We start from the raw sequence: 14,853 nt of genomic DNA on the forward strand, positions 1-14,853 counted from the left end.
CCAGGTTGGAGGCAGAATCGCCAGCGGAATTTTCCCGAACTTCGTTTAATATTTGTTCGATTTTTCTTAACCCTTGGAATGGTTTTAAGAGCGTTCTAGCTCATTCTTTTTGTGTATTAGTAAGATTTTCTAAATCTTCTGTTTCTCTTAGTAGATCATCAATATATTCTATATGATCACCTACAAATTCTTTAGCATGGAAAAGAACTTGTCTTAGAACAATTCTTTCATTGTAAAATTCTATCTCAGAGACTATATTCTCTAGTCTTTTCTTAAAGATTTTTAGTTCTGTTATAAGATCTAATCCGGGCATTATTGATTAGATACGGAACTATTGGTGGAATTTTCTTCAATCTTTTTCAAAAGATTTTCTAGGTGAATTAATTTTTGAGCGGGCCATAGTAGGATTTCAGCTCTTTCTCTTTGTTGGGCAGAAATATTTTCTGTTTCTTCTAATTCTTCTACATTTCTTCCACATATGGAATATGTAGAATTATTAAGTCCCGAACTCCCCAAAGATTATTTTTCATTTCTATTCTTAGAAAATTTATTTCTATTTTGTCCACAAAATTTTTTAGTTTTATTTTAAATAAGGTTAACTCGCCTTTTATTGTTATTCCAGACATTATAGTTTTTTATTGATTTTTAGAAGTTCAGTTTTAATTTCCAATAAAGTTTTATCAGACTTTTTACTATCTAATGAAGTCCTTGGTGGTAAGAACCTTGGTTCACTAGTACTTTCCTCTTGTTCTAAGAGAGGTGTTCTTTCAATTGTCATAGTAGACTTTGATTTTTTAGTGGTTTTAGAATTGGTGATTCTAGTTTTACTAATGGTGCAAATAGTTCATCTATTTGTATATTTTCTTTTCCACTAAATTCTACACTATAATGAGAGTTACTTAGTGCATAATTCATCTTATAACTTATACTAAAAGGATGATTTCCTGGTCTCATAAGATCTTGATCTTTGAGTTTATAATGAATTACTAAAGATCTGTTCAGATCTATATCATTTAGACTCAAGCCTATTTGTAAATTTATGTCGAATTTTATTTTTCCACCTATTAAATTTCCTTCACCTTTGGTTATTAGTGAATGCTTTTTATTCATCCTAGCATCTTCTATAAGAAGTTCTAGTTATGAGTTTATTCCTTTCATAAAAGTGCTTTTTATGATTATTTGGATAGTTGATATATGAATATATCCTATCTTCTGTCTTTTTTCTAACGATAAGTGTTTTAACCTTTCGTTTATTTGTTCTTTGTTAATCATAGATAGTACAACAGATTCATCTGTTGATTCCATTGGTATGGAAACTTCTCCTACCATCATTCCATATTTTAAAATGTTTTCTCTAGATAGTTTTTCTTTTATTAAAGAAAAAATACTTTTCAGTTTGAAGTTTTCTTCTGGTTTTAAGGTAAAATCTACCTTTTCTATATGATCTATTAATACATCTGCCATGAAACCAGATGAATTTTCTTTCATCATGCTAAATTCCATTGCAAAATACTAAAAATTGTAAATATAAAATTATACCTGACTTCTGGTTAGAATTTTTGATGATTCTGATCTTTCGACCTTCTGGATTTTGAAATAATCTTTCGATTATTGATATTGAAAACTTTAAAAATCTTTCGATTTGGTAATGACAACCTCAAATCCTGCGAAGTCCTTTCCCAACAATGTTTTTCATAAACTAAATGGTACTTACTTCATTGATTTTAGTTGTAATTTACAAGTGAGCATCGAGGCTCTTATTTATAGGCTCTTGTTTATTTTTGCTTCTCTTTTTGCAATTTTGTTCATACATTGTTCAGACACCCATTATCTTAATGTAGTTATTCTAGCTCCTAGGGTATTTTCCATTCCCATAATATTATTAAGTTTTTCTTGAAAGACTTCTTCTACTTTTACACCTACTGTTGGTGGAAGTTTATTGTAAAATATTCCAAGAAGATTATATTCAATTCTTTTGTTTTTGTGTATTGAATAGTAATATTTTCTAAATTCACAAATGAATGGTTCTATTTGACACATATCACAAATTCTTAAATTAAAGATTTTATGAATGTTAGTTGCTTCAAGATCACTTTGTCCATCGTCAGAATCGAATCCAAGAAATTCCTTTCTTAGTTCTCCAAACACACAAGTAGTTACATCTGAATTCTTTTCAGGTAAATCTGGGTCTGGATCTTCTGAAAGAAAATTCCAAACACTTCCTGTAGTTTTAGTTTTGAGGTAATTAAAGATATCTTTTGATCCAAAAGCTTTTAATTGTGGATATGTTTGAATGGTTACCATATTATTACGGTACCATGTTCTTAATTCTTTTGCTGCATTTGCGCTGCAATCCAAATCTAAGACATCTAAATCTTTATGACGGTTTAATACTGGAATATATTTTGATGGTATATTTGCATATTTCCTTTCATTTATTTTTTCTTGGATAATTTGTTGATCAATAAATTCTTCTTTACCTTCACGACGTCCTCTTTTACGTCCTTGTTTTGATGATTCCGGGTTATCAGTTTTAACAAGTCCTACTTGTGGTTCGTCTTCGAAACTTTCAAATGAATTATCTGAATCGAAATCATAGATAAATTTATTTTCATCTTCTAGTTCTTCAGTATTTTTACCTTTTTCACTAATGTCTAGAGTGGCCATTAGGGTTTGTAACTCTTATAGTTGGTTAGCTATTTCTTCTTCTGTTTCGTCCATTATGGTATTGGAGCGACAAAATGAAGTTCTTGTTTTGGTTCTTCAGATTTTTCTATCATATCTCCCCCCTCTTTCTTGATGAAAGATTGTAATTCTTCTAGGGTTAGACACTTATCTCTTATAGGTAAGAGTTTTAATAGTTCGATTAAATCATCCATTTTTAGACAAAATTTTTCATCTAATAATTTTTGATTTTCTTCTAAATTAGATAATTTTTCTTCAAGTTTTTCTTTGAACTCATTTTTTTAGTAGAAACTCTACTATCTTATCTAATCGTTCCTGAAGTACTGTTAGATTTTCAAAAATTTCTTGTATATTTTCACTTAATCCTTTATTAGCCATTAGTTAGTTTTTGTAACTCTTGACTTAAAAGATTTGCTAAATTTTCATACTCCCAGTATGTAAAATAATTGTCTTCAATTATTAAAAACCAGAATGATGTCTCTCTACATCATCTAATTTGATTTTTTACTTTCTTTATATCATTATATTTAGGTTCCAAAATAAATGGTTGTGGTATTATTTTTCCAAACGGGTTTATCAAACTATCCATGATTTACCTAGCTAGTTTCTTTAAGTTTTCTCTTAACGAATCAGCTAATTCTACATTTTCCTTAAAGAGAAAATAATCAAAATCTTCTCTTAGGTAGTACCGTGTTGATTCTTCGCACCATTTAATTTGTGTTTTTACCAGTGTAATATCCTGATAATTTGGATTTAAAATAAATGGTAACAGAATCATTTTTCCTTTTGGATTTATTTTATATATTCTCAATTTTCTAAGTCAGTTTTTGAAAGAACTGGTTTTAAAAGTTTTTGACATTTGTCAAAATTTTATTGGCCAATGGTACAATGGTACCTAACTGCTTTGGTACGTAAGTATTTTCCGTAAAAGATATTTCCTTTTCTTTATAGAACCACTAAACCAAATATTTGTTATATTAAATAACGGTACATTTCCCACGTTTCAGTGGAGGAATTTAAGCACATAGAATTGAATGCAAATACATACCTATCCATCTAACCAAACGGCAATTAACATAATCAAAAGGCTATACATTACTGTCAAAACTCAGGCGTATGAAACTCATAGATTCATGCATATGCGACTGGTGCAATAATACAAAATTGTAATGGGGACAATTAAATAACTAAAACTCATCGAAGCAGTTCATTCCAATCAACAGATAACAACCTTAAAATGTTTAATTTGGTCAAACAACCTTCAAGCAAACACTAAACAAAACAACACTAAAAGATAAAGATTACTAAAGAGAAATATAAAGATGGGTTAATTATGTTTTTGGTCCCTACAAAATGACGACCTTGTAAGTTTAGTCCTTACTTAATTTTAATAGCATTTTTAATCCCTACAAAAAATTTCTGCATTCAATATTAGTCCTTACTCAATCCAAATTTGTCTAATTTATGCTTAAACTCTTAAGTTTTTCAACAATTTTTTACAGGCGTGTTAAGAACGATATTAAAAGGTCATCCGAAAAAAATATCGCAAAAATTTGATTTCTACGTCCATATTTTTGTTACTTATATCTTAAACTTTTCTCGTTTTAAAAAATTCATATTTAATTTATTTCATGTTAAAAAATTATAGATTTTAGTAAGTGAACCTTTCATAGTGTTCTAAACTTGTATAAAAAGAATCGTTAAAAAATTTAAGAGTTTAAGGATAATTAAACAAAATTTATTTTAGCAGGGACTAAAATTATAAGTAATTTTTTTTTGTAAGGATTAAAAATGCTATTAAAATTAAGTAAGGACTAAACTTACAAGGTTGCAATTTTGTAGGGACCAAAAACATAATTAACCCTATAAAGATAAACTCCAAAACAACTAATATGGTGACAAAGCCAGACATATATATCTGAGACGAAACTCCAAGCTGCAACATGAAATCTTCTATCGGCGAATAACTCGGAAAAACAGAGTGTGGTTACTCCCAACCTCAGGTGCACCAACCATGACATGAGAACCTTCACAAAGCCTTCTAGCGAGGAGCATTATGCTGAAACCACCACCAACTATAAAATGAGTATATGGACGCGTCTCAAAGACCAGATCACACTACCACAGATTCCCACACTCATCTACAATCCCCAGCGCAGGAGTCCAAGTTTGAAGTGCAATCTCACAGAACCCACTATAAGCAAGAGTCTGTAAGATGAAAATAAGGAAAATATATGAATATTTCATGGTATTTGACGTAAATGTATACGCAAGGAACTGAACAAAGATAAAATCCGAAAAGACAACCTACCATACATCCATCCTTAATCTCATCAGCAGATAGCCTCTTCGCATAAGTAAATTGAAAATTCATCAAGTCATGAGCAAAGGGCAATGGAACAACATGATTCACATTTGCAGGATTGTAGTTTCTTTCAACGAAACACTTCATTAGGAATCAGATTATTCGCAGTGTCTATATTAACGAAGAAAATTGAATTGTAAGAAAACGCACATTCTCAACGTTCAACTCAAGGCAGTATGTCCTGTATTTAACTTGCAATTCATTCACAACTCTCTCCAGCTCGGTGACAGGGTTGGGATTCAAAGGTGTTGTTGCAGTGAACAATTGAACATTTAAAAATTAGTATGCATATAACAACCAAAAATAAAACAGAACAACAGCTGTAAATGAATCATATGAGACGTTACCAATCAATGCATGGTACGATAACAGAGTATGGACGTTGTCGGTAGCCATGACTCTATTCAATTTCTAAAATTTTGTTATATGAAAGAAACCTTGCACGATGGTACAATCCATGAGGGTATATTATAGACAGAATGCCTTGGCAGATGAGAGGGCGTGTGGTGCATGGAAAATAAAAACTAAGTTGCAGCATGGGAATATGGAAAGGAGTGGAAGCATGGGAATATGGAAAGGAGTGGGTACGTAAGAGGTACTCTTCCATGGTCACAAGACCAAATCAATAGTGTTTGGACACACACATAAAAAGATGGTCATTAAAATAATCAATTATTTTTTTTTATCAATTTCCTCTTTATTATTAAAAAAAATATTTCTTTATGTGTGTGTGACCAAACACTTTTTATTTGGTCATGTGACCATATTAGAATTTCTCTGTACGTAAAGGATAGGCTGAACTGTTTTTGTTTAAAGTAAACAAATAAACAAATATTTTAATCAATATTGCATGGAAAACGTAATAGAAATGAATGTGCCTAGTAAGCTGAAAGGTTAAAGTGAACCAATGTCAATTAATTAACACTATTAGGAGGGAAATTCTGATTTCAGATTTTCAAAAGATTGCCGCCAGGTATTTAGAATTAGGGTTAGTGAATTAGGGTTAGAATGTAAGCTAGGATTAGAATAAGGGATTGTGGAAATGTGAATTTTTTTTAGGTTTAAATGTGTGTTTAGTCCTGCACTTTCATCCAATTTTGGCTTTGGTCCCTGCACTTCTTTTTGTTTGGCATTGATCCATGCACTTTATAAAACTTTTGGCATTGGTCCTTCTGTTAAGTACTATCTGTTAAAAAAAAACCAAAACTAACGGTGTGCCACGTGGATCAATCATGGCACACCACGTGGCACACTAAAAGACAAAAAAAACAACTATTTAACTTAAAAATATCATTAGTCCCTGCACTTTCAACATTTTTTTATATTAGTCACTTCACTTTGGTATTCGTCTCTGATTTTTTATTTTTTAATTTAAAAAAAATTCAATGAAATTATATGTTTTATTATTGTTTTGTTCATTATTTTTATTGGAATAATCATAAAAAAAATAAAATCAAAAAAATCTTTTTTAAAAAAATTGATTAAAGCTTAATAAAAGATCAATAATTTTATTTTATTTTATTTTTAAAAATATTTTTTAAAAAAATCTTTTTAAATAGCAAAATATCTTACTTATACCTTTTATTTGACAATAAATATCTTAGCTTGTTTTTTTAAAGGGGAATAAATATCTTACTTATCTCTACTACTTTTTATATAATAAATAAACTTTTTTTAGAGTAAAATGTGTAGTAATTCCAATGAAGATCATTCTAATGAATTTTTTTATACAAAAAATGATCAAGTTTTATCGCTGGCTAACTAAATCAAATTATATTATAATCTTCTATGATAAATTATACGATGGTTGTTAATGTCTTACACACCTCTCTCATTTGTTTATGTTGGTTCATGTCATAGAAATTCTATTTTTTTAAGTAAAATATATTATTGGCGTACAATTGTGTTAACAACATTTATATTTATTCTTTGAAAAAAAAACATTTATATTTATTAAACTTACTTATTACAAGTAAAATCGTGATTGGTAGGCAAAATATAATGTTATACAATTGTTATTTTTCAAGTTAAGTTTTATTAAACTTTCTTATTTTTTTAAAATTTTTTTTTTTGATTTTACTTTTTTTATGATCATTCTCAATAAAAATAATGAACAAAACAATAATAAAACATAATAATTTCATTGATTTTTTTTTTAAAAAAATAAAAAATCAGGGACCAATATCAAAGTGCAGGGATTAATATCAAAAAATGTTGAAAGTGCAGGGACTAATGATATTTTTAAGTTAAAAAGTTGATTTTTTTTTTGTCTTTTAGTGTGCCACGTGGCGTGTCATGACTGGTCCACATGGCACACCGTTAGTTTTGGTTTTTTTTAAACAGATACTTAACAGAAGGACTAATGCCAAAAGTTTTATAAAGTACATGGACCAATGCCAAACAAAAAAAAAGTGCAGGGACCAAAGCCAAAATTGAGTAAAAGTGTAGGGACTAAACACATATTTAAACCTTTTTTTTATCTCGTATTTTTTTTTTCCAGTTATGGGTGTTTCACCCTTAAAAAAAGTACGATATTTCTATTATCCATCTTCGTCAGATTATCATGTTATCAATACTTTTTCTTTCTTTGTCCTCGTGAGCTTAGCTCAGTTGGAATGGACAATGCATAATATATACAAGGTCCGGGGTTCGAATCCCAGCCACCACAAAAAAAATACTTTTTCTTTCTTTCAAAAAAAAATGTTATCAATACTTTTTTGGGTTAAATAGGAGTATGTTTTTTGATCTCTATAAATATATCTAATTTTTGTTTTAATCCCTCTAAAAAATTTCTTCGACTTTTAGTCCATGTAAATTTTTCAATCATCACTTTTGGTTTTTTAAGAGCAAATGGTGGTCACTTTAGTCCCTGAGTGTGCACCTCGCAGTCACATAGGTCCATGACTCAGGATTAAATACAAAGAAGTCCCTGATTCTGCACTTTCGTTATCACTTTAGTCCCTGACGTTAAATAATTATGTTAAGTGTGTCAGAGGGACTAAAGTGAAAGTAGAAAATAGTCACTTTAGTCCCTGAACCAAAAATCAATATCCCCAATTTGAATCTCAAATATTAAGTGTACTACAACTAAGTATTAAGTAGTGCCAACAACACTCTCTAATACTCACTCTCTTATTGGTTTAAATAATCGCGGGTCTATACTTCGTAAATAGAGCTCACACAAAAATATTAAGTGTACTACAACTAAGTATTAAGTAGTGCCAACAACACTCTCTAATACTCACTCTTTTATTGGTTTAAATAATCGTGGGTCTATACTTCGTAAATAAAGCTCACACAAAATGATGAGATATACATTGATTTCATCAAATAAAAGATTGAGTGCTGCATAGTGTTCTAAAAAAGTATTGGTAGCATTCCTCTTTAAGTACTTACTCACTCATATTCATTATATCCATACTCTTATCAAGACGTGAAAAAATTGTCCACTGTAGATTTTATGTTTTAGTGGATTGACTTTTGAGACATTCATTTTTGGATTTTTCGAAGGTATTTTTCCCAGATTGAATTTTTTGGGGGTTTGATTGGATGGCTGTTTACCTCTCTATAGTTGTTTTTGTTTTGAAAAGTCAAATGGTGTCATTATAATATACATATGTCCTTCGTTCCTTCCCCCCTTTTTTCATATCAGTTTTGGCTGCTTGTGTTTCTCATGGTTTAATTAATAATTAATATAACACTATTTCATAACTGTTTATACTATTTGCCTATTTGGCAAGGCTGATTGGACTACCGTTTACTTCTTAATAGCATTGAGGAGGAAAGTGAGATGTCCATGTGGTGGGCTTAACGTGTACGAGGGAAGAACATAATATTGTATTACAAAATATCTTATCATATGTCCTCTCACATCAATAAAGAATTGATTTTTTTTCCCATCTCTATCAAAATCGGTTTCTCTTCTACTTCTATAAATGGCCTCTGTTGTATTGGCTTCATCTCCATTTGCTGTGTGGATTCTTAACTCAATTCCATTTCAAAAATTAGTCACTTTTTCTCAATCCTTATTTTTCTTCACTGATCCAAAGGTAAGCATAAATGTTAGATCATATTCACTTCCCTTTTCTTTTTCTTTTTCTTTCTCTTTACATATAAGAATCCATGATTAATCTATCACTCAACACTGAATTCTTGCTCTTCTTTTGTCCAGATGTGCAATCCTACACAAATCAAAATGAAGGATAGTAAGTTTTGCACTGAAAGAAGTTATGATTTTTAAGAAAATGAAAAATTATAATCAACATGTTGTATTGATGATCCATGCATTTTAATTTCAAGATGTATCCCCACTAACATTGCTCAAATATGCAGTCATACACAAGACGATTCTTACTTGATTTTGGTCCCTTGGTGATGCCAGATAAATGCAGGAAGAGGAAGAAGAATTGCTTTGAGCATTGACAACCGCATTTGTGGTGAGTTTCTCCTTTCCATTCCAAACATGACAGGTACCAATTTTTCATCTCTTCTGCATACTTTTACCTTTCTTCAAAGCAATTTTTTTTATTCAATCTATCCAATAAAGAAAGAAGAAAACTTATATCAATCAATATTATTTTTATTTAAGCAGTCAGTCACTACAATAATTACAGGTGCATATTTAGGTAATTAAGCTGTTGTGTTGATGATCCACTTTTATTTTAGATACTTATATATTACAATAATCAAGTTGTTATGTTTATGATCCAGGCATTAAGTTCTAGCTCTGTAGAAGCATAATGAGCTGATGATATCTCCATTGGAGGGTTAGCTGAGCCTAGAATGGAATATACTTTGAGCATAGCCTTGGAATATATGTCCAGAATTTTGGTTTTCAAAGTAAGGAAAAGGTTCTATTACCTTAGATTCATTATTGTATTGGAAATAGTATAAATCCTATAAATTCTTTCACATATTCAAAAAACTATCTTCTTTCTTTCTCTATGTTTTTAGAAAGAGTCGGTTAAACACCACCAGAGAATCATTTGTGTTAAGACATTATTATTCATGAAAAAAATTTCAAGGTTTTGTGTGAACCAGAGAGGAAATTAAACCTTTGGATCCAAGAATGTTAAAGTGTTGATGCCCATAACAGCTATTGAAAAGGACTTCAAAATTTGTCGTTGCTTAAATCAAGCTCATAAAGATAAGGAAGTTTGGTTATTTGAGATGTGGTTGTGTGAATGAAATCGATGGTATTTGCATGGATAAGACTAATATGAGGAAGTTTATCAATAAAACCATCAAGGGTAGGAGCATTTGGTCGGAAACTATTGAAATCAATTGAGGCTAAAGCAATAGCGAAGTTGTTACCCGGTGGATTTTCACAGTAGGATCCTTCATAGCTGCATGTATCAGAACCTACCCATGATTTCGTATCATCTAATGGACCTGAAGTAATCAAGGTTTTGAAATTTTAATCACTGGATACACTACATGAAGTCTTTGGTCTTCAAATACCAAAGGTTCTACTAGCCACCCTATCTAAGGAAGCAATATTTTTGCTCAACTGTACAAAGTGCAAGTTAACAAGTTAACAGACAAATGTATTGAAGAGAATAAAGAAAACTTGTGACTTTTTATGTTTTTTTAAGCAATCTGAGCAAAAAGAAAGATTTTTTTAAGCATAATATCATTTTAAATCAACATTGATTATAAATAATGTTGTATCTTTTCATTGCCTACTTAAATAAATAATGATCATTGCCTACTTAAATAAACAATGATTTTAAGCAATAATACATATGCACACTTCTTAACACATGAATGCCATAAAAGTAACATACAAGTATATAGTTGTTAGTGTGTAGTTACAATCATATGCCATTATAAGAGCTTTATAAAAGTGGTTACATCTACACAAGTTGGCTTCAAAAGTTTCAAAGCAGGAAGACAAGCAGAAGAAGTTGATGGGCAATAAAAAGAAAACCATCCAATATATAAAATAACCAAGGTCAGAATTCATTCAATCAATATCTCAATAAATAAAGTATCAAGGTGATGCAATTTTAATAATTTAAAATACTGGTTTCATCAATATAAAAATCTGGAGAGACATTCTTTAAAAAAAATAGAAAGTAAACTCTTACGATTTCATCAAACGCTCAATTGACCTCATAACTAAAACTATATACAGTACACGAGTTTCTCTATTTAATCATGTATTCAAAATTATATCAAAACAACTTATAATCTTAGACTTTCTACTAAACTTAAATTCTACCTATCCTACTGCTAACTATTTAAGGTCTTCACTAAAATTTAACATCAACCATACTATCCATTACTAATTTCCAACAAGTTATCCCAACAAAACACTTCAAGGATTAAAGTTCAGTCAACATCAAAGTCTACAAGTTCTCAAATTCCAAAGAAAATTGTTTATGTCTATGTATGTTACTCTAAATTATGATTTTCAATGGTACAATAGCACCAAACAAAACCCAAACAACAACCAAGCCTAATATATCCCCTTAGGCCTTATTAGGAAGCTTAAAATCATCAATTCAACAAAAATAACATGTTCAAATAGTGCATTTAATAAAAAATCTGAAAATAAATATAAAACTTCTAAAGTATAATTTAGAGTAGAAAAAGAAGATATAACTCACCAAGAAGAAGAAAAATTGATTAAAATGTGAGTGGGACATGTTTTTTGGTACAACGGAGGTGAGCTCCGGTGTGGTGGTCTCCGGTGAATATGCTCCGATCAAGAAGAAATAAGTTCAGGGGTTTTGTTGTTGAAATCATGAGAAAGAAGATGGTGGGTTTAGTTTTCCATATGGCAGCTCACGGTGGCCGGAAAACAAGAGAGAAGGGGGAGGTCGAAAAAATTAAACGTCTCCAATCTAAAAATAAATTGTTGGCTTTTGTAGAGGAAGAAGAGAGGAATACAATGGTGGCTGTGGGGTTTTCAAAGGAGGTCGGACGGAAGAGTTATGGTGACCGGAAGTTGGTGGTGGTAGTGGTGAAAAAAAAGGAGAATGAAGAAGAAAGAGTCGTACAAGAGGAAAATAGGATTTTTTATTTGGTGCAGTAGAATGTCTCTATTAAAATATAATATTAATATAATATTAAGGATTAAATATTTTTTTGTCCAGTAAATATACTAACTTTTAATTTTAATCCCATTAAAAAAAATTAGTTTCTATAAAATTTTCAATCACTATTTTTTGTCCTTATTTTTAAATAAATTTTTGTATTTTTTAATGAAATTGTACATAAATATATAGAATATTGTAAAAACATTTTAGAAGGATTAAAACGAAAAATTGACATATTTATATGGACCAAAAACATATTTAACCCTAATAATAATAATAATAATAATAATAATAATAATAATAATAATAATTTTTGTCAAAATAATAATAATAATAATAATAATTATAAAAAATAAGGTTATAAATTTCTGGAGTTACGCTTTGTGAACATGATAAATCTTCTTCACCTTCTCATTAAAATCCTTTGGTGCATCCCATTCAATTAACTCTAAATAGTAAATAGGACTAAATCTTCAAACAAATCATAATAAATTTAATTGAATTAACAAAACATTCACCAGTAAAATAATTAAGAATGAACTTGAAATAGAGAGAAATGCTGGAATGTTACTATTTATATTTTTATTATAATATATCTATGTGGTCCCTTCTGGAGTGCTCTTAACTTCTATCCTTACAACAAAAGTTGGCGAGTAAAATGATTAAGAATGAACTTGATATAGAGAACGTATGGCGTCAAATTTTGCTTTAAAATAGAGTATATGCTTAATTAGTCCTTAGCTACCTCTGAGTTGAAAAACTTTAAGGGTTACTTTGATATACCATAATTTTATGGACCATTTGGGGTTAATTGGATTTCTAAAATTCACATATGGACCTTCGATGGAACAAAGCAAAAAATCAATCACCCCACTCAATCAATCAAAACAAATACTATTAGTTGGTTATACTTATATAATAATCCTAATTGGGATATTCTAAGCACGTTCATTGCCTTGGATATGTTGAAACATTAGTCCATGCATAGTCATTGGAGCCTTTGAATATTTGGCGGCTTTTGATTAAGAAGAGTATTCAATATTCAATGAGTTAAACCAAAAGTTCTCTCCTTGAATGCAACGAGCTCTTCCAAGACGAAGAGCTTTTGAAAACAATTCAAAGAATCGAGTTTCAGAGAGCTCATGAACGCACTGAATCATATATTAGACTTGGTTAAAACACCAATGGTATCTAAATTCTTACACCTTTTTGTAATAATTAGTGAAGCCACCTCTTGGCCAGTGTATATTATTATTATTATTATTATTATTATTATTATTATTATTATTATTATTATTATTATTATTATTATTATTATTATTATTATTATTATTATTATTATTATTATTATTATTATTATTATTATTATTATTATTATTATTATTATTATTATTATTATTATTATTATTATTATTATTATTATTATTATTATTATTATTATTATTATTATTATTATTATTATTATTATTATTATTATTATTATTATTATTATTATTATTATTATTATTATTATTATTATTATTATTATTATTATTATTATTATTATTATTATTATTATTATTATTATTATTATTATTATTATTATTATTATTATTATTATTATTATTATTATTATTATTATTATTATTATTATTATTATTATTATTATTATTATTATTATTATTATTATTATTATTATTATTATTATTATTATTATTATTATTATTATTATTATTATTATTATTATTATTATTATTATTATTATTATTATTATTATTATTATTATTATTATTATTATTATTATTATTATTATTATTATTATTATTATTATTATTATTATTATTATTATTATTATTATTATTATTATTATTATTATTATTATTATTATTATTATTATTATTATTATTATTATTATTATTATTATTATTATTATTATTATTATTATTATTATTATTATTATTATTATTATTATTATTATTATGTGTTAGTTTCGAAGAAGAAAAAAAAAGTCAGTATCATGATTAACTAAAATTGGATGCTTAACATCATAATGAATGAACAATATGCGTAAAAAAAAGTGTATGGCCAGCTATCATCATGTATGAATAGTATGTGCAAAAATGATCCAAAAGGAACACTTAGTTGAAGACAAATTAATGAGTGGGTGCTTAGGTATCCACTATTATTGCAACATATGAGTCTTTTGGGTCAGAAAAATTGTTCCCATTGTTAAGTTTAATTTTAATTATACTATTTCTTGATTACACTTCTATGTCACTTCTATGTCATTGTTGCTTATAAATGATTTTTCACTATTGATCAGCAACCATTGAATCTTCATGCCAAAACACTTCAAATGTTTTGGTTTCATATGGATGGTGCAACCTAAATTTTTATTTAGGGGTATATTGTAATTTGTAATCCGTATTACTTTAAAACTTGTGTTGTTCTTTTAGGAGTATCATTTTGTTAAAAAAATATACGATGTCAATGTTGCCATCAACCATCAGAGTTATGTTTGTGAAGTGTGATCTGTACTCATCATTATCAACATAAGACATGAACAACAGTGTGTCGGCAAGTATAATCATCGAGGTGGGGTTGTTGTTGAGATATGCGTTATACGAATATTGATGTGCAATTGTCGTTAATTGTTTGGTTCTAATTAATCATTTGGTATACTTTTTTGTTAATCAAAGACAATGTCCACCCGTGCGTCCGCACGGGTACCATACTAGTATCTTCTACCAGTCATGAAAGAGGTGCACATACAAGGACATG

General features: G+C 28.7%; 1 protein-coding gene and 2 long non-coding RNA genes across 6 annotated transcripts; 1 reads left to right on the top strand and 2 right to left on the bottom strand.

The window, feature by feature from the left end:
• Positions 1–4,638: 4,638 nt before the first annotated feature.
• LOC146958103 (uncharacterized) lies at positions 4,639–5,137 on the bottom strand. Its single transcript, XM_085751548.1, has 3 exons — positions 4,997–5,137; positions 4,808–4,893; positions 4,639–4,744 (listed from the first exon to the last, which is right to left on the bottom strand). The coding sequence occupies exons 1-3, from the start codon at positions 5,135–5,137 to the stop codon at positions 4,639–4,641; spliced, it is 333 nt and encodes a 110-aa protein (XP_085607674.1).
• A 3,728-nt stretch (positions 5,138–8,865) lies between these two features.
• Positions 8,866–12,087, bottom strand: LOC146958104 (uncharacterized). Of its 2 annotated transcripts, XR_015025000.1 has the most exons (5): positions 11,662–11,798; positions 10,904–10,918; positions 10,364–10,559; positions 9,405–9,583; positions 8,866–9,231 (listed from the first exon to the last, which is right to left on the bottom strand). It is a non-coding gene; the product is annotated as an uncharacterized LOC146958104 (long non-coding RNA). The 2 variants fall into 2 exon arrangements; XR_015025001.1 differs by lacking the exon at positions 10,904–10,918 and having other exon boundaries at positions 10,364–10,441; positions 11,662–12,087.
• Positions 8,959–10,643, top strand: LOC146958105 (uncharacterized). Of its 3 annotated transcripts, none has more exons than XR_015024997.1 (5): positions 8,959–9,099; positions 9,222–9,255; positions 9,383–9,519; positions 9,761–9,889; positions 10,004–10,643. It is a non-coding gene; the product is annotated as an uncharacterized LOC146958105 (long non-coding RNA). The 3 variants fall into 3 exon arrangements; XR_015024999.1 differs by having other exon boundaries at positions 8,986–9,099; positions 9,432–9,519; positions 10,075–10,643; XR_015024998.1 differs by having other exon boundaries at positions 8,986–9,099; positions 9,432–9,519; positions 9,761–10,031.
• Positions 12,088–14,853: the final 2,766 nt, after the last annotated feature.

The sequence above is a fragment of the Medicago sativa genome, chromosome 1 (assembly GCF_051527215.1).
Source record: "Medicago sativa cultivar Bolivia chromosome 1, Bolivia_mono, whole genome shotgun sequence".
Lineage (NCBI taxonomy): Eukaryota > Viridiplantae > Streptophyta > Magnoliopsida > Fabales > Fabaceae > Medicago > Medicago sativa.

Coding starts and splice junctions, on each gene's coding strand:
- LOC146958103 (XM_085751548.1), bottom strand. CDS start 5,137: ATGAAGTGTTTCGTTGAAAGAAACTACAATCCTGCAAATGTGAATCAT. Junction 4,894..4,996: donor AGATTAAGGATGGATGTATG/GTAGGTTGTCTT, acceptor TTCATCTTACAG/ACTCTTGCTTATAGTGGGTT. Junction 4,745..4,807: donor GATGAGTGTGGGAATCTGTG/GTAGTGTGATCT, acceptor TGGTGGTTTCAG/CATAATGCTCCTCGCTAGAA.